Raw genomic sequence first — 25810 nt, forward strand, 5'->3', positions numbered from 1 at the left:
GATGCCTTGCATGCTTATAGAAAAAAATTTCTATGAGTATACGGCGGTTGCCATGATCTTCGATTCATAATCTCGGATCGGAGACATGACAATAAATATATTATTTTTATGAAAAATATAATTAATAGAAAAAGATATTAAAAATTTATTTTTAATAATATTTTTAAAAAATAATAATTTATAGTATCCTTAAAATTAGGAGGTATATAAATATAAAAAGTCATAAAAAAGAGGTACACAAATGGAGCTTTTTGTAGGCAAATACTTCGTGAGGAGTCAAAATCATGGATGAGGAGTTCAAACAATTTTTCTTATAATAATTAAATATAATATGTGTGATACCATCTCCTCGATATCCTCTTGATTATTGCTATATGTGGATTATATTTCGCAAATCAAATTCCAATATTATATGCATGGCTTTAGCAAATATTTTTTTTTCCTAGTTTTCAGAAAAAAAAAAAAAATCTGTTCTCATCTCAAATCCAACCTATCCCCAGCAGCCTCTTGTTCTCAACCTTGACCTCTTTTTCAACTTTTTTTATTTTTTGTGAGTCACCAGCCTCGATGCATTTATAATATATTTAAAATAGTCCTACATATTTGACATCACTGTTTAAATTTTAGTTATAACTGAAACTGAATTTGGCTTTGGCAAATGAGATATAAAATACACATAAATTTAAATTACCTAACCCCTGAGCCATCGGGGGCATGGGGCATATATCAGTTCAATTAAATTAAAAAATATATATATATATATATAATAGATGAGATCACAACTTTTCATTAAATATTTTCATCTTTTTTCAATTATCAGATCCCGCAAAATCATAAACAAGCAAATTATTTATAAACTAACTCAAATTTAGCTCGCTTAATTAAAAAATGAGCTAGAGCTAAAATTAACCTATTTACGTTTGACACGAATTAACTGGAAATACTAATTTACAAATATTTATATATTATTATTTAATTATTATATATATAAATAATTATAAAATAATTATTTATTTTAAATTAATATATCATGCCAAATATAATAAATTTTGATAATAAAATCAAAATATATTAAAATTATTATTTTAAATTATATAAATAAAAATTTACAATAATTCCACACTGCTGGGTTTTGATAAACAACTCGATGTCTGCTCCATCTGTTAAACGGGCGTGTTTGGCTCGTTTCCTCCCCTATTTATAGTAGGAGACCACCGAATCTCTCTCGTGTCCCCCCACGCCTCTAAAGGAAACAAGCGAACGCGAGGAGGCGATCCAATCCCTAAACCCTAGGTCCGTGAGGCTCGCCGAAACCCTAACCACACCACCATGATCTACGATGTCAACTCCCCCCTCTTCCGCTCCTTCCTCAGCCAGAAGGGCGCCGCCGCCTCCGAGAAGCGGTACTCTCTTTATCCCCCTCCCCCCTCCATCTCTCCCTATCACAATCTTTGTTGTTTGAATAATTCCCATCGAAGGAATTTAGAAGCACCGATCTTATTGATTAGATTCTTAACCCGCAACAACGATTTCTCTTCATTCCTTTAGATTTGTTCTTTCACTGATTAGAAGACCTAGATCATGGATACTATGCTTTTTTCTATTTCGTTGCTTTGATTTCTAAAAGGATATCTTTTATTTGCCAAAATTAAGTTCCCTTTTCAGAAAATAGAAGTCTTTTTATTTCCTTCTTTCGCATTTGTTAAGCCAAGCTGTATAGGTTTGAGGGACGGAAGAAGGGGGTGAAAAATTAGAGTTTTTGATGTCGCTTATGTTGTGGCTTTATCTCGATCAAATTGTCATGCTCTCCATCTTTTCTTGAAAGGTTAATGAGGTGTTAAAGATGCTCAAAGGAGGTATTGTAGTTGCTATGATTTTTGTGTTTGAAGTTATGCTGTAAAGGAGCAAGCAGTAGCTCGAGAGAAAAGCTTATGCGAATATTTGGGAGGAAAAAAAAGGATGTATGCTAAAACTCTTGCTGGGAAAGCACCTTCCTTTGATAACAAAGGAGTGGAATTGGTTAGATGAGTATGGTGAAGAAGGCTACGGTCTAGAGTTGATGCAGCAAAAAGCAGGAATGAGCATATAAGTAGATTTATAGACGTGACAATGCTTTACCACTCTGGCTTGTAAGGTAGTGAGTGCTGAAGAGGTTCTAGTGGGTGTTGGAAAAAACTGATGTAGAAAATATTGCTTGAGATATACTTGAATGTAGTAGCATCAAACTGTAACCATTGGCTATTTCATTATTTTTGTTAGTTCATTGTCTCATTTCATGAAGATAGTGACTTTTGGGTGAATCTTGGTGATGAAAAAGTGTCATCAATGGAAGTTGCGTATTTAGAAAAAAATGGAGAATACCATCCATGAGAGGCAATGGATTTGTACCTTGAATATTCAAATGCTTAGATAAAGATGTGATGGATGCACTCAATAAATTACTATTGAGATTGGCGTTATATATATATATATATATATATATATATATATATATATATATATGTATGTATATATATATATATATATATATATATATATATATATATATATATGTATGTATGTATATATATATGTATGTATATATATATGTATGTATATGTATGTATGTATATATATATGTATGTATATATATGTATGTATGTATATGTATGTATGTATGTATATGTATATGTATATGTATGTATGTATATGTATATATGTATATGGTATATAATGAAGCTATACCCTCATATAAATCTTGAACCATGGTATAATAAGTAAACGGCTTCTTATGTCATTTTCTTGCTTGTCAACCTACGTATTTGTTAAGTACTAATCTGTGATGAATATTCATGAATATCACATACGATATTAATCAAACATCTAGAAGTAGCTTTCAAACATCATCTAGGGTTGTAAGCTTATGATTATCATAGGCCCATCCAAAAACATTCATCTCTGATAACTTTTTCAAGATTATACATGTTCTCTTCAATTGTTGCTTCTGGTCTCTAATTTCGTCCACTTAGTTTTGTTGTTGGAACCTTGGCATTCATTCACAATGTTGTGACATGCATCTTATTCGATCCATTTTGTGCTTGATATCTTGGAGAATTATGTTGACTTATTAAAGAAACTAGACTAGCCTTTTGCATGTGTTCGATTGGGCTCTATTTTTTTTTTTTTTTTTTGCTTCACCAAAAATTAATGCAGTAGTTCATGGCAATGTGAGGAATGCTTAACAAGCACTCGTGGAAAAAAATGTCACTGATTTGAAATGTCTATAAATAAATTCATTAACATCATTTGTAAATGCATCGATATGTATCAGAGGAATGGGTCTAAATTTGCACATGTTGCATTCATCCATTTTGTCCTCGGCACATTGGAGAAGTATGTTGACTTAGTAAAGAAAATAGATGAGCCTTTTGCATGTGCTCCACTGGGCTCTATTCTTCTTTTTTTTTTTGGCACCTAAAATTGATGCAATAGTTCATGGCCATGTGGGGAACGCTTAACAAGCAATCATGGAAAAGAATGTCACTAATTTGAAATGTCCATGAATATGTCTATTAACATAGCTTTTAAATGCATCAAGAAGTATTAGAGGAATGGATCTAAATTCACATATATTGCATTCATCCATCTTATGTTCACAAATCCACTCCATGCTCAAAAGAAAAAGCGACTCGAAAGATTGGAAAGTAAAACAATAATTAAGAAGCTCAAATTCACCAATCAATTCTACTCTAATCAAATCTTGTTTCAATAATAAGCAACTGAAACAACCAAACAGAAGTAAAAGGACTGTACCTTTCTAGTAAAAGTTGAACTTCTAACACAAATAAGATAACGAAAGCAACCACAAATCTCAAACATTTTCAATTATATAAATTCAAAACCCTCAATTTCAACATTAGCAAATAGGAGAAACAAAACGATCTCAGAGGGAAAAAGTAGGACAGAACTGAAGAAATAAACCAACATCATCTCCTCTGGTTAAACAGACTAGATGACTTATTGCAAAGAAGCCAGTGGACTGAGAGCTTCCTAGGGATCCACCATATGATGGGGGCAAGAGGTAAGAAAAGATTAGAGAAGACCTACTTCCTAGTATTTAGAGTGAAAGAAGAAGTGGAAGAAGGGAGAGGCTAAATACTTGGTAGACGGGAAATGATGGGACGAGGGAGAGGCTGGTGGAGTCTCAGAAATCCTCTCCTCTTTAAGGGAGAGGAGGTCAATGCCTTCTCCATGGGCTGCCATAGCTATGACCTTTGAGAGAGAAGGGGGGAATGCATCCACCATTATCAGCTTTAGTGCTTGCACTGTCATGGATGGTGGAGGCCATCAGTGCTGTTTCCATGGCCATGGTTGGTGGAGACCATGATTGGTTGGGGAAGATAGAAAGCATGGAGGACCCGTTGGGCCTGGTGATAGTTGGGCCCGATGAATGCTAGAATTCATTTTATGCCACTCTTAGTGAAGTATTTAGTCTATTCAGGATCATTTCCATACTCCAGATTCAGGACCCAAGCACCTCCATGAAGTTTTATCCAATGCACACTAATGATACGCTGGTATTCTTCGGCATCCAAGCTGGGCCTAAATGTAAAGTTGAACTGCATTGTGATGGATGTCTAGAAGAAGATTTTTTTTTCTGCACGTAACCTGTATAGCTACGCTCAAATGCCTTTAAACGTTGTTTGAATGTCCTGAATTTGATATCTTGACATGATCTCCTCTCTAGTAGTTTTTGATTGGGAATTTATTGCTTTCTTGGTAATAGGAAAGCTGAAGAGCAGAAGCCGAAGGAGCAGAAGCCAAAGGCAAGCGAGAACAAGCCTGTGATGACGGAATGACAGTAATTTGAGCAAATGAGCGTACTGCATTGGAACACTCGATTAAACAAGGACTGTATTGCTTATCTTGGTCTATATTGCCACACTGGATTCTGATGTGTGTACCTCATTTATCTGAACCAGCATAACTACTTAAATATCGCACTTTGGAAGTTGTGCATTTAGCATGTTGTTGCAAGGTTGTCCCGCATCTTCATGGAATGGTAGTTTTTCATGTTCTGTAAGTATTTACACTCCTATATCTCTTTGACTGTGACCCAGCTAGGAAGTTTATTGCAGAAAGAGAGAGGTGGAGGAAGCCATCACAAAGTATAACCAGAAAGAATGCGACAAAGCTGCCACCAGTAATCCATGTCTTAGTTCAAAAACTTAGAAATTTTTACTTTCAATGTTTATCTTGATCAGAGAAAATTATACGAAATCTGACCTGATGACGTACTGCAATCTCATTTTTATGGAGAACAAAAATTAGCCATACTGACTCAGAGGGAAGGGCCAACCAGAGTTAACGATAAATTTCTGGAAGATGTAACGCCGTCTAAAAGTATTTAAAGTTTGCATCGTTCTGGGCCTAACTTTGCCCTTGTCTATGCTGGGCTATTTCCATTCTGACAAGTTTGTAGCGGCATAATGTCCCTACGGTGGCGTTTGATATTGGGTAACCTATCAAAGATCAAAGGTGATATGGGTAAACGTGATAAGGTTATTGTATTGATTGCATTATGATAATCATAAGTGGCAGTGATTTCAAATTATTTATACTTTTCAAATCATCGCAATCTATTTTTTTTATGGTGATATTTTTTCGCACGTATATGCGATATTATTTATCCATGCCAGGTGAGTAGTTGGGACATCTTTTTCACAATAAAATCTTTCCTTCATCGTAACATATCTTTTTTTTCGTTGCGACATTTTTTTGCATGTAATCTATTAGATATCTTTCTAAATTTTTTCTATCCTAATCTTCAATCTCAACTTCAAAACTTTGTTGAGAGTGTGACTGAAAACGGTGATTTTATTTCTTCAATTCAATCACGGTAAGGTAATCTCAATTTCTCAATCCAATCACGGTAATCTGAGGTTTTCCTCTTCTTCTTTCTCTCCGTTGTTATTTTTTCTCTTTTCATCTGAGATTTGTCAGAAATATTTTTAATATTATATGGTCAGTGATCTTGGATTCCCATAGTATACCAAACAAGTACTTATACATATTCAGGGATTTTTAACCACTGGAGTATGGTCAATCAAATATAATGATCTTAGATCATTAGATTAGATCATCCCAAGATTTGGATCACCAGTGATCCTAAATTAATATGATGATCCATTTGGATCACCAAATACTCTCTAAGATTGGATAGCCTTTAACTGGAGAGCAGTTCTATCGGAACCCTTCTCAGGTGGTCTCTGCTATTTTGACAAGGATCACAATGATGGTTCTTGCACTTGGAGGCTTGAAAGATCTTGGAGTTTTTATTTATTGCAAACATATTCTTCGGATGAAATGAATATATTATGGAATAGTTTTATGATATTATCATCGGTAATATGAAGGGACCTACATAATTTTCTTAATGTCAGTTTTCTTTATTTGATATGCACAATTATGATTTGTAGCCTGTATAATTTCCCTGTAAAATTCTTCTCTCAATATGTGTGTTGCTATTATAAATCATAAGTTAGCAACAAAAAAAAAAAGGTGGGCTGGCCTACCTCAGTTTTGATTGAGTTTATGGGAATACATATAAGATGAGGTGATAAGACGGGAGCTATCAGTGACACAAGATACCCTAGACATCATTCAGATAGTAGATGGTTGAAAGATGGCAAACAGAATCAAAGTATATGTACTAATTGGCTGTATACTAGCAGAATTCCATGATGCTGAACTCAACAATGTAGCTGCAGACTATCTCCTGACGACTACCGTTCAAATGCCAATCATTTAACAGGGCATCTTCAACTGTTTCCTGAATTAATGTCTAACTAGAAACATGTAGTTTTCTTTCTACATATTGACATAAGAACAAGGATACATACAGATCTTACAAACAAGGCAATAAGAATCCAAGAATGAAAAGTCATCAAGAAAATATTTGGTAGCCAAAAAAAAAAAAGAGCAGAATTCCCTAGTTTTCATCCATGGGTCAAGTCTCCAATGAAAAATGTAGAGGCAGATACAGTCCTTCAAGGAACCTATGCTTTAGGACCGCACCATGGTCCTTGGGAAATGTAATGGCATGTCAAGAGTCACAGTGAAGTTTATCCCAATGAGAACTATTGTTTGAGTTGGCCTTTCCAACTGAACAAAACAGAATTCCCTCATTCTTCTGAAAAATTATAGCCAGGTCCTTTCTCTGTGCTCCACAAATATGGTCAGAAAAGATACCAGATTCATCTCCGTCTTACAAAAATTTCATGGGCTGTCTCATGAGAGTTTCAATTCAAAAATACGAGCCTTGAAGTGTTACTTGACAGACGACAACCTTGACCAAAGAAGGAGAAGAGTCTTTGCTGGTTCACAATTCCTACGAGTTGCTCAAAGCTGGAGGTTCTGTGGTTGAACTGTTACCCATATCTTTTGTCTTGTGAAGAAGGAAAGTTCCCGAAAGAATGGTAATGAACCCACATATTTCAGTCACAATCTGTGATGCATTCTGTGAGTTCCAGTCCTGGTTCATAACATAGTAAATCAGGATACAGAAATATGGAAGTAAGATTAATACTATGAAAAGATGCAGCTTTAGTAAACGACAGTTGTTGCTGAAAGTCTGGAACCAAGTCCAATTTTTACTAGGACATGGCATGTTGAGTGTAAGGCTGAACTGAAAAGCAACAAGGAATGCTGAAACCACATGATAAAGACAGGTTGACATTTTCAAAGAAACTAATGTCATGCATCAGTTTATCTATGAATGAATCACTAAATCTAGAAGCACTCATGGACAGTTATCAGCACAGCCACTAACGTAATCAACCCAATCAGCCAGCTCAAGCCAGATAATCATTGCATTGTTCAACTTGGGAGCTTGAAAGGTACTCTCAAAATTTTGATTAGTGACAGAACGTCATGTTTACATGTGGTGAAACCTATTCAGGAATTTTACAGTTTTTTCGCCATTCACATCAAAGAATTTGGTTATCAAACATTAATGTTTAGTGTTGGAACCTTAATTTCTGAATTGACAACTGGAGGAGTTTAACAGGTAAGGAAAGAAGTGGCCACATGCCAATCCTTTTCTTCAACATGGCAACCGTCCAGTCCTGATAGTGTTATGTGCTATTGACATAGGACAGAGCAAGCTCTGATACCAAATTGACACAGGATGGGCTCGAGGGGCAGGGAGAATAGGGTGCTCTGATACCAAATTGACATAGGATAGGAGGAGGAGGGAGAATGAGAGGAGGAAGGAGGAGGAGAAGGTTAAGAGAGAGCGTGCAACTTAATATCCTGTATTCTGAACTCTCAGTCATACAAACTGTATTCTCAATTAACACAGCAATGAGTTTATGTAGACAACCCCAAATCTTAATTAAAGTCCACATGGAAATAGAATTCTGGAATCTTAAAATTCTGGTCCTAAAGTCTACATAAAATAATTTCGAATTCCCAAATTAAATAAATTTTTCTAACTTCTGTATTTGTGCATATCAAAAGTGTGCCTGGATTTCTCATTAGATGGTCTTCCATCAACTATGCTCTGTTAGCCATTTTTCTCCACCTTCATTTGTGAACATTAATTCTTGCTGCACTTTTTCCCCCAATTCTATTGATATATTTATTCTCTAATCATTTCCGGTCTGTTGATGATAATCTGAATAATTTTTTTCTGGTGAACATGATAAACTAAACATGAATCTGAACAGCATCTACAAACATTAGCACTGAATGCACATGATGCTACTATTATGCAACTATTAATGCTTGTCAAATGTAAACATAAGACAGAGAAAGCTATATGTTTACTAAATCACCTTGAACATGATCATGCTAGCAAAAATGGTGAGAATGGTAAACATCACATAGTAGACTGGAGATATTACAGCGGTATTGAAGGTGTCCAATGCCTGCATAGATGAGTTAAACAGTTATTAAAGTTCCTAGAATATATGTTGATCCCTGGAGACTCGCAATTATATCAAAAAAATGAGAAAAACATTGATAACTTTATGATGGCAATCTGAGTCCCATTTGTCTGGGATATGTACGTATAGGGGAATATTTAATGGACTTCATCACATGAAATATTGAGACATGAGAAATGATGCATTTGCATTACCCATGTTACCATGCATGATTTTTACAGATATGGAATATGGATTATGCATTTCATTGAGTTAGTGAAGTAGCTATGCCCAGGTAGTGTAAGATCCAGTTAGCAAAGGCTGAGTACTTAAAAAACAACTACCCAGGCCTAAGGAAGCCATCATGTAAAGCCCTCTTGGTCTTAATGACATCTTACCTTGGCTACAAATACTCACCATTTCTTTTGGGGGAAGGGGACTGCAAAGCAGGAAGAATTGAGGGCATCCTTTGGGAATATTCACAACAAAGACTTTTAAAGATTTAAGAGGTAACTCCCAAATGCCCTTCCCTCCATCCCAAACAAGACCCCAGAAGGACCCTAAATTTCCTAGGCTCTGCTTGGTTGCTGAGAAAGTGGGAGAAAAAGGTCATTAGAGGAGAAAATGACTTTCCAATGTTTTGAAGGGGATATTCATAAAGAAAATATTCAGCAACAATTACAGTTTATATTATTTCTAGCCACCGTATATTTTTTTTCCCCCTCACCAAAGTGTAGTGTTTTTGGTTAAGAAAGCTAAAAGCTAAGTCATCTCATTTGGATAAGACAACAAAAAACTTGCCCATAATAAGCCACCTCCTGCACAACCAAAATAACAAAAATGTTCTCCACAGCTTCTTTGCTTTTCCTAGTGCAACCAAACAACTAAAAATATCCCACTTTTATTTTTTATTCAAGAAAACTTCTATTTTTCGTTCACTTCCTCAGCAACCAAACAGAGCCTTAAAGTGAAGGGAATTCAAAATCTTTTATCAATTAATATAAAACAGATACCTCCAATTAGATCTGAGATGAATGCAAGAAGAAAGTGATAGGAGGGAGATTGGAAAAGAGAAATGGAAAGTGGATCAATTCTCGAAAGCTCAAGGTTTATTCAACAAAATAAAAGAATCTCTCTCTGTGCTGTGTGTAAATAGTTTACAATGAGAAGAACGAAAAAACACTCATAACTTTAAACTGTTGGATGGGATCATTTTAATTACAATTGAAAATAACTTGCAAATACCAGAATACAAAAAGATTCATCCAGTGTTTCACAAGCTAGGTTCAACCTGGTTTTGCACTTGTTTCTGTCATTCTCTTAATGAAGCCCCAACCTTTTTCTTTTTTTTTTTTTTTGGAAAAAAAAGATTGCCCAACTATTATAAGGCCCCTAACATGGCTCCTACCCAACCACAGAACCACAAGCAACATCCATAATATCACTCTCAATGGTCCTTCAAAGAGGTGTGGTTATGAACAAATTTAACTTCTTTCATCATCTTCTTTCCAAAGGAATATCTTCTGTGTTAATCTGTTCCTCTAAAATCTATCTCGACATATATCTCTTTTCCCAAAGTAGTTGTGAAGATAATATACAATATTTTCCTCTAGTGTCCTCACTCCTCAGGATTTTAATTTATTGAAATAAGGATTTCAATCAAGAGATCTTGACTCGTACAGTTGCAAATATGATTTTCCACTTGGCACATGATAAAAAGGGTACAATATTCTCCTTATATCAAATCTTCTGCAAATTGTCATCTCCCACGAATCTATTTCATTCTGAACTATTTATAGTAAACTTTAAGGGCAATAATACTGTCTTCCATGATTAAGGATATCCTAGAATTCAGTAGCATCTACATTATCAAAGAAATACTATTCTTTTGCTTCTTTCTAATTTTATCTCTATTATATTTTTCTTTACTTCTATAAACAATTCCAACAACATTTTGCCCCTAGAAAATGTCCATTCTCTGCAAACCATGTAGTTCCAAAGCTCTCATATTCCAAAAACATTTTCTACGACTTAGATGGTCTTAGGATACCCAACCCCATCAATTGCTGTTTAACTTTCATCGACACACTGCAACCACAAATATTTATGCAGCAACTCCACTTCATACAACCCACTATTTTTTTTTTTTTTTTTCATTTTTTCATCTAACTCCTCAGTTTTCTTTATGATAGAGTCCAGATACTGGAAAGGTCATTCTGGAGTGTCTCTTGGCAACCAGGTTTGACTAAGCCTCATTGTCATTTGGTGTCCAAAGAAATGGCATTTCATGAATTCTTAGTGAAAAACTGGGAAAAAAAAAACAGTTGATGTAGGTAGCTTTTATCTTCCAAAACCATTTACTTGAAACTCAGCAGTCACACTTATTATTTGAACAGTCATCAATTAGTGCTTTGTTTTACAAAAATTGCATAAACAACAAATCTTCTTTCTTTATACAATCAGTCACTTCATCTATGACAAGTGTTAATGGCTAAAGCCAACAGTCTAAACAACTTAGTAAACTACCAATTAGACTCTTGTATTGTAACATGGGAATTATTTACCAAAGTGGAGAATAAATGGCCAACGTGTTAGGTATCATTTTGCTCTGAATGAGCAAAATTAATCTTTGAAAATACCTTGCAGATTAGTGCATTCATGTTCACAACCACTGATTACCTTGTTTAGATAGTTCATCTGCACAAGACAGCAGATAATTACGACAACTGTGAAAAACCAAGTCTGAGGAAAGACAAATTGATTCATTCCTTCAAACGTAAGCTTTAGGCCAATACCCATAGCTTTTACACCCATAACCTGCACCAAGAACACTAATGAATAATTAGATGCCGAAAGCATGGATACATGCAGATTAAATTAGTATATGAAAGCTGCTGAACATACTGTTAGGGAACCCATGAGCGAGCATATTCCGACATATACTAGCAAATGTGTTTGACCATAACGTGGTGCCATTTGGATGATGAGTAAAATAACCAAGAACACGACCACAACACTATATGCAATAAAACCTGTAGAAACAAAGACCTAGTTGTTAGTTTAATATCTATGAAAGCACCAAGGTTTCTGCAGCTTGGGAGATACACATATACATAAGTACATGTATGGATCTATGTATGTATATGTATATTTGTATGTGTATGTGTATGCAGGTCATGTAGTGCATGAGAAATAATCAAATGCAAACCAAGTGATTTACATTCAATATTTCTAAAGCACAGGATGATTAATCATGGATAATATCAAGCACAAGATGTTTAAAAAAAAAAAAGCTTTTAGAAGACTTCAATATTTCCACGAGCTAACATTCAAGATATAAATCAAACTAATATAATGAATTTGACTGAAGAAGCGATATCAATCTCATAATATAATGAATTTGACGAATGCAAAAAGGATAAACTGACCGTACTGATGTGAAAAACATTTGGTATATATTTGCCAAATTACCTGGTTCAGTAGCAAGATCCCACACTTGTGTAACTGATTCAATATCCCTTTCTTTTGGGGCATGTAGAACAATACTAGTAGAACCCACCACGCAGAGAATGCAACCAAGAACCCCAAATATGTGCAGTTTTTCCTTCAGTATAAAATGAGCTAGCACTGCACTGCATGAAAGTAACTCTCAGTACAGAAACATTGTGTATTTCTGTTCTAAACATTTTCAGTCTCCTTCTGTTTCTGTACCTGACAATAATACTAAGAGCTCCCAACGGAGTTACAAGAATTGCCGGAGCAAATGCATAAGCAGCAAAGTTCGCTATCTCACCAATTATCACTAGAAAACAAAGATGAATTTATAATTTAAGTCACCACAGCTGTCAGAGTATGCTTACATGGCTTTGAGAAAATGAAGGCTACAAGAAGATATGATGTTGGGTGTTGAGAAATTTCTTCAATGATACAGTTGTATAGCATGGAAAGCCAAATTAAAAAGGTTTCTCATCCCAAAGTACAAATGCCTCTACATTACAAGTAAGCTGAAGCAAGATAATCTATTTCTGATAAGCAACTTCCTTAAAAGTCAAAAGAAAGAAGCGTACTTTAACTTTAAGAAAATTTTGTTGGCATGCATTATTAAATAGGCAAGATTCATCTCAAAGTGCCAAGTAATTGGACCACATATTATGCAAACAGAGATAATCTTTGAATTCATATGCCAAGCTGTCAATCTTGATGTGAGAAGATATCTTGCACTACTCTAAAGGATGTCAATCTGTCCCAGGGGCAAAAATTTTCTGCACCTTACCCTTGGACACATTAAGATAAAATTTGCCCCTCAGGGCTTGCCCACCTATAGGCCTATTGAACATCAACTCCAGAAGGCCCCTTGTTTGCTTCTTCTCTCCATGATATAAAGTCAAGATATTCTATTAGAAGTTAATTGCTCCTTTTCAATGCATTTACTTGGCAGCAAAATTGTTTTGGCTCCTGAGACCCTGACTACACAAGTCCACATTTCTCATCATGATCACAGGCTCCATAAGTCCAATGTGCTGAAAGATAAGATCATAGAAGTATACAAGAAGGATGGGTTCAATCAAGAGGGCAATATAATTTGATGGGCTGAGAACTAGAATGGTAGACTTCCTGGTCAAATTTGGGGGATGACGATCAGATTCAAATCCAGATCCTTAGTACCAGCATCCAAAGTCTTTACCAACTGCACTAGTTGACACCCTCAAGTCTAGAAGTAATATTATTGAGCACCAACAATGTACAGGCTTTATCTGTAAGCAGTATGACTTAACCTTTTATAACTAAAGCATGTTGGAACCCCACAACATATGATGACACAGCTAGGTCAAGTCCACTGCACCCAACCAACTGCATGGCACCACATCCAATTATATCCATACATTGCTCATGAAATAATAACAATGACAAGGGGTGGAGCTGCTTTAAATACAAACATGTGCTCTCTGAAGGTTTAAATCTTTGTCAACGTTCAATTCTCCGCCTGCACCTTAGAAGTTCTGATGCTTGAAGCTCTCCAACATTTGTCCCAACAAATAAACATTGATAACTGAAAGAAATCAGAAAGGGTGAAGAACTACACCTAAAACCATCTAAGCGGTCGATCATTGTTCAAGAACATGGAAAATTGGATGTATCAAACCCAAAAATTTTCTCTTTCAAATCATTTCACACTCGTGGCCCATGGACATATTTCAGAATCTTGTAGGCTTGCCACCTAAAAACATGGATTAAAATTTGCATTTACTACAGTTTGATAACATCACATTGATCTGACACCTGGTGTTGGAAAGCTAAAAGATTTGGCAAAGTTCATATAAGTATGCATTTATGTGTGTATATGTACACACGGTTGGGGGGTGGGGGAGGGGGTGAGGGGGTGGGGTGGGGGTGAGACCTAAACTTTTCTCTTGCCTCCTGGTATTCCACAGAGACTCCTGTTTCTCTAACTAATTAGCCACTCAGTCCAGTCATCAAGTGAATCCATGAGTGTCCACTGTGGGTTTGCAGCAAGATTGGTCATCATGAGCTCGTTAGTTGTCATGTGGACATAAACTCAATTGAGAAAAGCAAGGATCCATTGTCAGGAATTCAGAAATGGTTACTGAAATACCTAAGCACTAGCTTATATCTTTGGTGACAGGCTCGATGGACTTGCTTTCCATACCAGAGCATAAGGAAATTAGGTGGGAATCCATGGATCAGCTGAAGGACCATACCAGTCATTTCGAAGAATCATACGCTCTTTTTTACAGATAATAACGACATGGGGAGGTCAGAGCCCATACAGGCTTTGGAAGCAGACGGTATGCATGACATTGTGTGCAAGTTCCCCGGCTATCACTATAGACCAAAAATCTGAGTATTTAGAGACTGGTGCTTCTTTGACCCTTTAACAAAGGCTGTATATTCCAGATGAAGTTTATGCCTCTAGCTCTCAAGTGGGCACATTAACTCTTATGAATGCACATAGGCAGAGCAAGTTTATATCTAAACCCATGCCAACATGTCAAGTATGGGCCACCATAGCCAGCTGAACTGAAAGGATTTGAGTAAGACAGCACCTATCATGAATGAATTATTGACATCACATGGTGAATTTACATTAATGCTCTCATCTAATTTTAAGAGATGAGACTTGCTTCTGCATGAGATCCAAATGTAAAAAAAATATCTATAATGCATTATAACACATTTGCACATTCTATAGAGAAAGTAAATATTAGAATGATTTTTTTTGAAAAAAAAAAACGAAGAATTTTCAATAGTTTGCTTACTAGTAATCATTCCAGCCCACCACATTGGCTCATATAAGTATGAATACCCTCCTGATCCTGCAATGAAGAAAAAGCAAAATGTTGTCACCATTTTCATTCAGTCACATTTCTTCAATTATCTCCTATCTAAACAAAACAAACGTTTCCGAAAGCACCATGCCTGAAGATGAGCCCCAATACCGTAGTACCAAACCCCACAAAAAAAACATATAAAAATATCAGCTTTTTGACAGCCAAATGAGTTCCGATCTTCCCGAATTCAAAAATAAAGAAAAAAATAGGAAAAAATAGATAAATTTGATGATTGATTCAACAAGAACCATATAGAAAAACCCAAATTTCTGAGAAAGATTCAACCTGCCCTGATTCCAGTTGCCCCTGCTTTCTTGAGCCCCTTCTTCTTAATAATAAAGCTGGACCCGATGAAAAAGCTCGACGACAGGGCCAATGCGAGTCCACGAAGATTGTCCGTGGACAACCCCGAGGCCCCATGGCCCCCATGGCAAAACTCAATTTAATTTCCTTCACCTGAATCCCTCGAAACCTAATCCCCTCAACCCAATCCAAATCAACCCAAATCCATAACAATAAATCGTCATTTCTCTCCCAAACATCAAAGAAACATCAAGAGAGAGGGAGAGAGAATGGGAGAAGAGCTCAGACCTTGGAATTTTTGGGTCAGAAACCCTATCAACAGCCACCGAAATGCTCGGGATGGATCGAGGGATTCAAAGGAGGGGGAGATTTGGTGGATTCCGCTGTGTTCATGGGATTTGGAGCTCGAGAGAGAGAGAGGGATGGGACGGGGGTAGACGCGCAGAGCAACGGGTATTTCGGTTACTCGTGGAGTCCAAGGGGATGGTTGCCTCCTCTCCACGATTTAAGATGGCCTCCGAGTCCCGCGTTCCCCCGTGCGGATTCCTGTGAATCTTCTACACCGTGATTTATCTCAGCTGCCTACGGATCCTCCGTCAGATTATTAACATACGGTGCTGATAGGTTATACAGGTGTTTCCATGTGGAGACTCTCACTTTGAGGTGCGGTTAAATTGTTTGCTGAGTTTCTGGAGAGCATCATCGGAGGGTGGGAAGATTTAACAGGTAAACTAAAAATTTTATTAGATTTTGGCACGTGGGAGACACATTGGAGGAGTGTGATCTTTCAGTTTAATTAAAATATTTTGTTTATATAAATTGAGAAATATATTTTCCTTCACAATTAAAAAGGACCAGGAATGTGTTTTCTCTTTTTTTTTTTTTTTTTAAGAACTAAAAAAGAGTGGTTATAATAGTGGACCTGGATGAACATTGGGTTGGAAGCTTTGGGGATGAGTGGCTGATTTTATAGGCTTTTTGAAAGAGTGTTCATTTGAATAAAGTGCTGAAGGAGAAGAGATTTTAAATTTGGGACAGCTAAAAGTATTAGAAATCTTTATATTAGAAATACATTAGAAATCTTTATATCAAGAATCTTTATGGTGTAAATCTTTATTATTTATGATGTAAATCTCTTTAGAAATCTTTATTATTTATTTATGATGTAAATCTTTATTATATTCTTGCTATAATTTAGAGAGAATTTAGGAGAAACTTATAGAAGGAGAATATAGCCTTTCTTCTTGTATAAATATGGTGATATGTTGACAAGTTAATGTAAGAAAAAATTATTTTAATTCTTTTATTTTATATGGTATCATAGTGAAGCTATCTTCTTTCGTTCTAATCTACTCAGTAAGCTCTTGCTGGCACCCATTTTCTTAATTGAAATATTTTTAGTCTCAGCAAGTTGTTACTAGACAAATCAGTCATGTCGAATGTCGACAAAATCAAAAGCCCCAATAGTTCTTCTTCAAGTGCAGCTCATGACCCATCATCACCATATTTATCTCCTCCTCAGAGAACACTCGAAATCCTCTTGTCTCGACCATTCTTAAAGAAGACAACTATATAGCATGGTGGCATGCTATGATTGCAGCCTTACGAGTCAAATGAAAGATCAACTTCGTTGATGGGACCCTCAGATGATCAAAGGATGATTCGCCAAACTAGTTCTTGTGGGACACTTGTAATTCTATAGTAATGTTCTGGTTTTATAGCTTTATTTCTCTTGAGGTCTATGATAGCATTTCATATATAGAATTAGCTCATGAAATATGGGTAGATCTAGAGGAGCATTATTCCCAAGGCAATGCACCTCGAATCTACGAATTAAAGATCCAAATTTGAAAATGTCATCACGAGGGCGGAATGTCTATCGTTTCGTATTATACATGCCTTTGGGGTCTATAGGAGGAACTTGCTGGATATTCAAAAATCTTGAGTTGTTCTTGTGGAGCAACAAAGGAACTCCATGCTGAAAGAGAAGAAAAGCATCTTCATCAATTTCTTTCCAGGCTATGAGATTCTTATGATTCATCACATGATCAGCTATTAACAATGGATCCCCTCCCAACTGTCAATAAGTGGGGGTGGCAATCGGATTGGGTCGGATCATAAACAGGTCGGGTCAGATACGGATTAGATCAAAAAACATCAAATCTGAACCCAGCCTGTTTATTAAATAGGTCAGATTTTCAAACCTGAACCCGACCCATTTAATAAACAGGTCACCCAACCTGACCTATTTAACCTGTTTATTAAACAGTTAACCTGTTTAACCGACCCGACCCAACCCATTTAATACGTTTATCATTTAACCTGTTTATTAAATAGTTAACCTGTTTAACCGATCCGATCCAACCCATTTAACCTGTTTAATAGATGAACAACCTATTTAACCAATCTGACCCAACCCGTTTAACCTATTTTTAAATAAGACAAACATCACAATTCACAAACAGCCAGCATATTTAATTTAAGACAAAATATATCATTTCAAACTGAAACACATTATCCTTAAAGGAGAACAAATGCTACCACTATTTAACATATGATCACTTTAAATAACATAAAGCATGAGGAGAAAATCTGCTCAAGAATTAAAAAAAAAAAAGCTTTCCAACAAAACAAGTAATCATAATGTTTTTAAGTCCAATCTCACATCATGCATGAAAGTATGAAACCTGCAATATCCTATTGTAGAACATAAAATACATATATCAAAATATTAAGTTAACATGTTACTGTAAATAACATCAGAATTCAAAACATATTTTTAAATTACAACCCAGTGATGACAAACAAGATCAACACTGCAATAGTAATTAATCGGAGATGCTTGGGGCTCATGTTGCCCATCATTATAGTTTATAGAAGCTCAGAGCTGATTTCTTAGAAGAAACTTATCCTGGTTCCTGCATGAAAAATTTATATTTTAGCAATGTTCAATTGAGTACAGAAAAAGTGAAGGATACAAATATATGGTACAACTTCAAACATAAGGATATGCTAATTCAGATTCTCATCCATCTCAAAAATGATAATAAGGTTGCTGCATCTAAAAAATATCAGAATAGTAAAGAATAGAAAAAAAAATCCATGCATATCTAGAAAAAGAAGACGAGGCTCAAATCTGATAAAGTGATAATTAATCCACAGCTAAATCAAAATGACTACAATCGATTGCCGATAGAAGAAAGCCATCCAAGATTGTTACCGTTAAAAATAGTTGAGTCATCAAATATATATCCAAAAATCATCATAGCCTCTACAATACATATACATGTTCAAAAACATGAACAATGCAATCCAAAAAAAAAAATGCATAACCATGAAACAACCTATTTAACCGATCCAACCCAACCCATTGAACCTATTTTTAAATAAGACAAACATCATAATTCACAAATATCTAGCATGTTCAATTCAAGACAAAATATACCATTTCAAACTGAAAGTCTAGAAACACATTATTCTTAAAGGAGAACAAATACTGTCACTATTTAACATATGATCACTTTAAATAACATAAAGCATAAGAAGAAAACCTGCTCAATAAAAAAAAAGCTTGCCAGCCAGGCAAGTAATTACAATATTTTTAAGTCCAATCTCATGTCATGTATGAAAGTATGAAACCTGCAATATCATATTATAGAACACAAAATATATATATCAAAATATTAAGTTAATATGTTACTGTAAATAATATCAAAATTCAGAATATATTCCTAAATTACAACCCAATGATGACAAAGAAGATAACAACGCTACAATAGTAACACATATAGAAGATTCAAATAGGATATAATGTTAACTCTAAGCCAAATTTCATTACCAACAATATGGTCAAATTAAACAGATGATAGCGGTCTAAAAGTCAAGATTTTATGAGTTTCAGCAATTAACTGGAGAGGCTCAGATCTGATAATTAATCCATAGCTAAATCAAAATGATTACAATCGGTTGCCTATATAAGAAGGCCATCCAAGATTGTCGCTGCTATAATTATTTGAGTCATCAAATATATACCCAACAATCATCATAGCCTCCACATATAAACTTTAAAACAATCTCAAAATTGCTTAAAACCCAAATAAGTACCTAAAATTTCAAACAAAAATAGCATAACAATATCCATTGTTCTTAATTAAATAAAAATCAAAAAGAAGTTCCAAATAAAACACAATATAACAAGATAATATGTCCGAAAAATATGAACAACACAATCCAAAAAAGAATACATAACCATAATTCATCTCATTATGGGTTGGGATCAATATTGGCCGAGCCTTGAGTTGATTGGACTTCATTGATGGAACTGGAGTTCATGACATCTTCTACAATCTCATCTAACTCGGACTCCAAAATATCTATATTGAAAGATTACAATAGTTAATAATAAACTCATTCTAAAAATATAATAGCAATACAATAATTAAATATTTAAATTATATACCTTTCTTTCCAAATATCTAATCTCGAGTGCAAATCATGGCCTCAACGCCATCTAGTTTAAGTGAACTACGATACTTATCAAGTACCCACCCATCAATACTAAAAGCAGATTCAGAGGCAACTGTAGATATTGAAATAGTTAAAATATCACGTACCATAAGAGAAAGATGAGGATATCGAAAATGATTAATTTTTTAAATTTCAAGGATGTCTAAATTGGACTTTCTATCAACTCTTGGCTCATCTAAATATAATTTTAATTCAAATTTCTGTGCAGTAGTTACAAATTTAAAGCTTTCAAATGTATTAAAATCCTACAACATTATAAAAATAAAATAAGTTATTAATTAGAACTAATATCATGTACAAGATAATAAATTTATTTTGATAAAAAAAAATTTATATTACTTTAGAAATATTTGCTTTTCTACATAGCTCAGAAGTCTCACAAGAAGTACCACTATCAATGTCTGCATTAGTTGATGTACCAACAGCTGGAGTTTTAAAAGAAAAAACTATACACTGATTGAAGAGAAAAAACATACAATCATGGATGCGACAGTCTCGATACAGCCATATCCATACAACTTTCTGTAACAATACTCTATAAACTGAAATTTATATCGAAGATCCAAAATAACTATCATGGCCAAGATTAAACAATAATCTAACCAATATTTTTTAAATTTTCTATACATTTGTCCTGTCATTCATTGTATGAAAGCATCTATACTCTCCATCTCTTGTCTTAAAGTGAGCTCAATCAAAAAAAATGAGAAAAGTATAAATTTGCTGTAGTATACTTAACTCAAGAAAATACAAGAGTAGCATCATAGAATACACTCAACAACTTGTTAATCTTCACAATTTTGTCACACTCTTCTTCAGATGGATAATACTTGTAATTGAAGTCACTTAATTTCAAATGAAAAAAAAATACGTCGATAAGCAAAAGCACTGTTTAGCATCAAATAAGTTGAATTTTACCTTGTGGGAACATCTTGCCTTAAACTTTTTCTACTTTCTAAAGATATTTGTCTAACACATTCTAAAAATTTTTGTTTCCAAACTTATGAACCTCTCACATATTTAACACTTTCATGAACCTTGTAAATAGATTCATCTATCTCTTTTAATCTCTCTTATATAATTAAATTAAGAATATGAGCATAACATCGAACATGAAAGAACTCACCATTTGAGTAAAATATATTTTTTAAATTAAGTTGGATCTTTAATGTATCAACAAAAATATTATTTACTAATGTATTATCCAACGTCATACAAAATAATTATTTTTTAATCTTCCAATCAATTAACAAACCATAGATCATTTCACATAAAGATATGCTATTATGTAGAAAGGCATGAAACGAAAATTAAGAACTTTCTTTTGCAACACCCATTCTTCATCAATAAAATGGACGGTTAAACATAAATATCCATCAGTGGTAATAGAGGTCCACAAATATGAAATCAAGCTTATCCTAGTAGAAATTTAGTGTAGCCATAATAATAACTTTTCTTTTTTTTTTTATACAATTTCAGCATATCTGTCTTAACAGTATTCCTTTATACTAACTTGACATCCTTACAAACATAAGCAAATAAGGATCTAATACCTTCATACTCAACAAATTGAAATGGTAGATCATGCTTGATAATTGCATATGTCAACAATTCATGAAATTTTTTTGGATTAAATTTACTAGACTGTATTGATATGGATCCTTGAGATTGTGATAAAATCATCTGTCCCACATCACGATTCTTCTTACAATTCTCTACATGCTGTTTCAAATTTTCAGTCCTAATCTTACCACCAAAATGATATTCCATGCTACACTTGATGTATTTGCATTTTTTGTTGCTTGATGTATTTGCATTTTTTTGTTGCTTCATGTATTTGAAAAAATTGATAAACTAGTAAAGTTAATTTTCTTTTACGTTTACCAATGGAATCACCAATTGTAGCTATATTTAAAGCTACAAGTGCCGATTCATTGGCACCATCATCATCACTTCTCAGACTAAATTGATGACAGACTTTTTATCCATTTATATCATATAATGAAAGCTTATATTAACCACAAAAAAAATTAAAAATAGTTAGAATATTGAAGAAAGGAAGAGGAAGAGGAAGCTCAGATTTAGTATTTCATCTACCACTGAATCAAAACAACAACAATCAGTTGTTTGTAGAAGAAGGCCATCCAAGTTTATTGATATTAGAAATAGTTGAATCAACAAAAAGATATTTTAAAATCATCATAGCCTCCCTACACAAATCTTAAAACAAACCTCTGCACATAAACCATATTGCACACTTTGACATTCAACATAAAAAATAAAAATAAAAAAAACTCTAAAATATCAGAAAATCAGCACCTTATACCCTCAATTACTGCATCAGAAAATAAAGTAGCAAAGCTATGAGATCAATCTATATCTAATGCCATAGAACAGCCATATCATTTGAGAACAATGAAATGAACAGCCATATCCAAATGCCAGATCGAACAACTATAAATTAGATCAAAATCAAGAAGAAAAAAAGAAATGACTACTAAAAAGGACTAAAATCCCTAATTTAAACCAGTCGAACATAGAGAATTTTAAATAATAAACCAAATCACTATGAGATCCCAAAAATCCTAACGTAAATCCAAGAAAAAATCAGTAAATCGATATATAAATGAGATAATATATAAATGAGACATGCAAGATAATATTTATTAAATAAATCATAAGAGAACAATGATCATCTGAGAGCTAGATCGAACAACCATATCTAAATACCATTGAACCCATAAATTGGAGCAAAATCAAAAAGAAAAAGAAATGACTATTAAAAAGGACTAAAACCTTCAATTTAAACCAGCCAAACAAAGAGAATACCAAATAATTATGAGATCCCAAAAATCCTAACATAAATCCTAGAAAAAAAAAATCCAACTTAAGAACAATCATCGGATCTAGATTGAACACCAACCCTAGATATCGGAAGGGAATACCTAAGCTTTGGACCAGCAGAATCTCATGATTCCTTCGAGTTTATCGTTGTCGTGATGTCACGCATCACAATAGCTAAAGATGGAGGCCAGGTCCTGACCGGTGCTCCCATGAGGGGAGACTAGGGAGGAGCAGCGTCTAAGGGAGGAGGTTGAGGAGGAGGAGGAGAGAAATACCTAAGCTTCGGACCAACGGAATCTTGCGATTCCTCCAAATTTTCTTCAGCACGATCATGAACGAAGAGGAACTGGTAGTAGATGGCTACCTATTGCCAACGGTGGGGAAGATGGTGGGGAATTCTGAGTCGAGAGGAGGGATGGGATGAAAAACCCTAGAGGAGGGAAGGCGAATAGCTGCGGAAGCAAAATCGATCGAACGACGAACAAGTGGATGATCGAAGAGGCGAAGAGTAAAAACTAAAACATTTATTCAGTTTACCCTAAGGCCTAAGGAGTAAAGGGTAAAGAAAAAAATATAACAGGTTAAACAGGTTATAACCCGACCCGATCCGATCCATTTATTAAATGGGTTAAACAAGTTAAACGGATCAGTTGTCTGAAACCTGAACCCGACCCGATTATTAAATAGATTAAATAGGTCGATCCATTTACGATCCAAATTTGTTTAATCCAAATCCAAACCTGTTTAAGATGAATCGAATGCGGGTCGGGTTGGCGGGTCGGATTGATTTTTGCCACCCCTATCAATAAGGCATGTGTGCTTCTTGTTCGAAGAGAGAAGCAGCGAGGGATGGCTGCTATCACCTTCCTCCAACCAACTCATCAGCTCTGGCGGTTAGATTGACTGATGAAAGGGCATATCGGTACAATCAATCACATGCATGATAAAAAGAGATAATCAGTCTCGAGATCATTCTAGAAAACAACTTCATTGTGATTATTGCAAAAAGACTGGACACACTCGAGATCGGTGTTTCGAGCTACACGGTTATCTTTCAAATCGACAACCTCAAAGAATTTCAAAGGACAAAGGCAAGTTGCCAAGATCTGAAGCATCAGAAAGTTCGGCCAATGTCACAAATGTACCAATGAGTTCAGAGGGATATTCTCAAATTCCTGATCTTTCTTTCACACAGTATCAACAGCTCGTGTCTCTCTTGGATCATGATAAAAGCTCAAACTCTGTAAATTTTGTTGGCAAAGTTTCTCCTAATACTTTTTCTCATGAGACTTAGATTCTTAATACCGGTGCTTCTAAGCATCTGACTTTCTGTAAGTCTATTATGCATGATGTTAAATTATTACCTACTGTCTTGCCCATTACTTTGTCTAATGGAACTCATATTCCCATTCATTCCATTGGAAAAGTGTCTCTCCCCAATGGAATCCTTTTGAATCATACTTTACATGCTTCTAATTTCACTCATAATCTTGTGTCCATTAGCAAACTCACACAAGACTGAAATTGTGTTGCTCTTTTCTTTCCCACTTTTTGTGTTCTGCAGGACCTTGCAACGAGGAAGCTAATTGGTCTGGGTGAACTCCGAGATGGCCTTTACTACTTTACAGGTACGGCAATACAAGTCTCAGCTAATAGGAAAGTCGCTTCTCCCGATATGTGGCATGCTCGTCTAGGACATTGTTTTCACAAGCATTTAAAACTCATTCGTTTTCTTTCTCAAATACATTTTGGTTCCAATAATTGTTATGACGTTTGTTATCGAGCAAAACAAACTTGTAGACCTTTTTCGTTAAGTTTTAATAAATCTATTTTTCATTTTCATTTAGTGCATCTCGATATATGGGGACCATATCGCACACCATCACACTTAGGTGCTCATTATTTTTTATGATAGTTGATAATTGCACTAGAACTACGTGAATATACCTTTTACATTGAAAATCTAAGGCATATCAATATTTTCTCCATTTTTATTCTATGGTCAAAACTCAATTTAATGCGATTATAAAATGTGTTCAGAGCGACAATGCATTAAAATTCATATCTGGCCCATTAAAATTGTATCTTCTCAAGTATGAAATAATTTTGCAAACTTCTTGTATAGGTACACCACAACAAAATAAAATAGTTAAACAAAAACACCGACACCTCTTAAATGTTGCACGTGCCTTAATATTTTATGCCAATTTACCTCTTTTTTTTGTGGAAGAGTGTATATTAACAGCAGCCTATTTAATAAATCTTACGCCTACTCCCAAATTAAATGAAAAATCTCCCTATGAAATACTTTTTCACAAGTTACCTTCATATGATCATTTTCGAATTTTTGACTGTGTTTGTTATGTGCATGAGGTTACACACGATAAGTTTAAATCATGATCTCGTAAATATATTTTTATTGGATATCAATTCGAGCAAAAGGGTTATCGTGTTTATGATCTTCAATCTAAACAAATTTTTACTTTAAGAGATGTTGTTTTTCACGAAAATATTTTTTTTTCAAAATAATGACAATTCATTACATGAGTCTGCACAAACTAGTCCACTTCCCAATCTTCTTACTACAGAATCTATACAATTGACATAGTCACCAATTCCAACACAAATATAGACCACTAATGAACATAATTCCGTCCAATCGACCAGTTCGATTCAATTAGCTGAATTTGATCAAATTCAAACTGCTGAATCTAACTAGCCTGTTGGATCTAATTTTTCTACTGCTCCTATTCAGCAGCCCCATCATGATCTATGGAGATCCTTGTGGCTAACGGACTACATTATTGACGTCTCTGGAGTAGGACAATCTTTAGATTCATCTGTCAATTTAGTTTCCTCGGGTAAGCCCTATCCTCTCTC

At 34.8% G+C, this 25810-nt stretch overlaps 2 protein-coding genes and 1 pseudogene across 5 annotated transcripts; 1 reads left to right on the top strand and 2 right to left on the bottom strand.

Annotated features, from left to right (window-relative positions):
- Positions 1-1169: 1169 nt before the first annotated feature.
- LOC140851084 (wound-induced basic protein) lies at positions 1170-5005 on the top strand. Its single transcript, XM_073242539.1, has 2 exons — positions 1170-1403; positions 4766-5005. Exons 1-2 carry the CDS (start codon positions 1330-1332, stop codon positions 4836-4838), a joined length of 147 nt encoding a protein of 48 aa, XP_073098640.1. The 5' UTR covers positions 1170-1329; the 3' UTR covers positions 4839-5005.
- A 1753-nt stretch (positions 5006-6758) lies between these two features.
- LOC105032388 (probable magnesium transporter NIPA2) lies at positions 6759-16063 on the bottom strand. Of its 4 annotated transcripts, XM_010906833.4 has the most exons (9): positions 15848-16043; positions 15542-15728; positions 15185-15241; positions 12618-12708; positions 12378-12538; positions 11811-11938; positions 11586-11723; positions 8817-8909; positions 6759-7513 (listed from the first exon to the last, which is right to left on the bottom strand). In XM_010906833.4, exons 3-9 carry the CDS (start codon positions 15207-15209, stop codon positions 7370-7372), a joined length of 780 nt encoding a protein of 259 aa, XP_010905135.2. In that variant the 5' UTR covers positions 15210-15241; positions 15542-15728; positions 15848-16043; the 3' UTR covers positions 6759-7369. The 4 variants fall into 4 exon arrangements, with proteins under 4 accessions (XP_010905135.2, XP_029116848.1, XP_073117923.1 ...); XM_029261015.2 differs by lacking the exon at positions 15542-15728 and having other exon boundaries at positions 15848-16063; XM_073261822.1 differs by lacking the exon at positions 12618-12708 and having other exon boundaries at positions 12378-12533.
- A 3759-nt stretch (positions 16064-19822) lies between these two features.
- LOC140851237 (zinc finger BED domain-containing protein RICESLEEPER 1-like) lies at positions 19823-20757 on the bottom strand (annotated as a pseudogene).
- Between the last annotated feature and the right edge of the window lie 5053 nt (positions 20758-25810).

The sequence above is a fragment of the Elaeis guineensis genome, chromosome 8 (genome assembly GCF_000442705.2).
Source record: "Elaeis guineensis isolate ETL-2024a chromosome 8, EG11, whole genome shotgun sequence".
Taxonomy (NCBI): Eukaryota; Viridiplantae; Streptophyta; class Magnoliopsida; order Arecales; family Arecaceae; genus Elaeis; species Elaeis guineensis.

Excerpts from the sequence above, each read along its gene's own strand:
- LOC140851084 (XM_073242539.1), top strand. The coding sequence starts at position 1,330 with ATGATCTACGATGTCAACTCCCCCCTCTTCCGCTCCTTCCTCAGCCAG. Across the intron at positions 1,404-4,765 it reads GCCGCCGCCTCCGAGAAGCG|GAAAGCTGAAGAGCAGAAGC; the intron begins GTACTCTCTTTA and ends TCTTGGTAATAG.
- LOC105032388 (XM_029261015.2), bottom strand. The coding sequence starts at position 15,209 with ATGTGGTGGGCTGGAATGATTACTA. Across the intron at positions 11,724-11,810 it reads CGCTCATGGGTTCCCTAACA|GTTATGGGTGTAAAAGCTAT; the intron begins GTATGTTCAGCA and ends TTCTTGGTGCAG. Across the intron at positions 8,910-11,585 it reads AGATGAACTATCTAAACAAG|GCATTGGACACCTTCAATAC; the intron begins GTAATCAGTGGT and ends TCATCTATGCAG.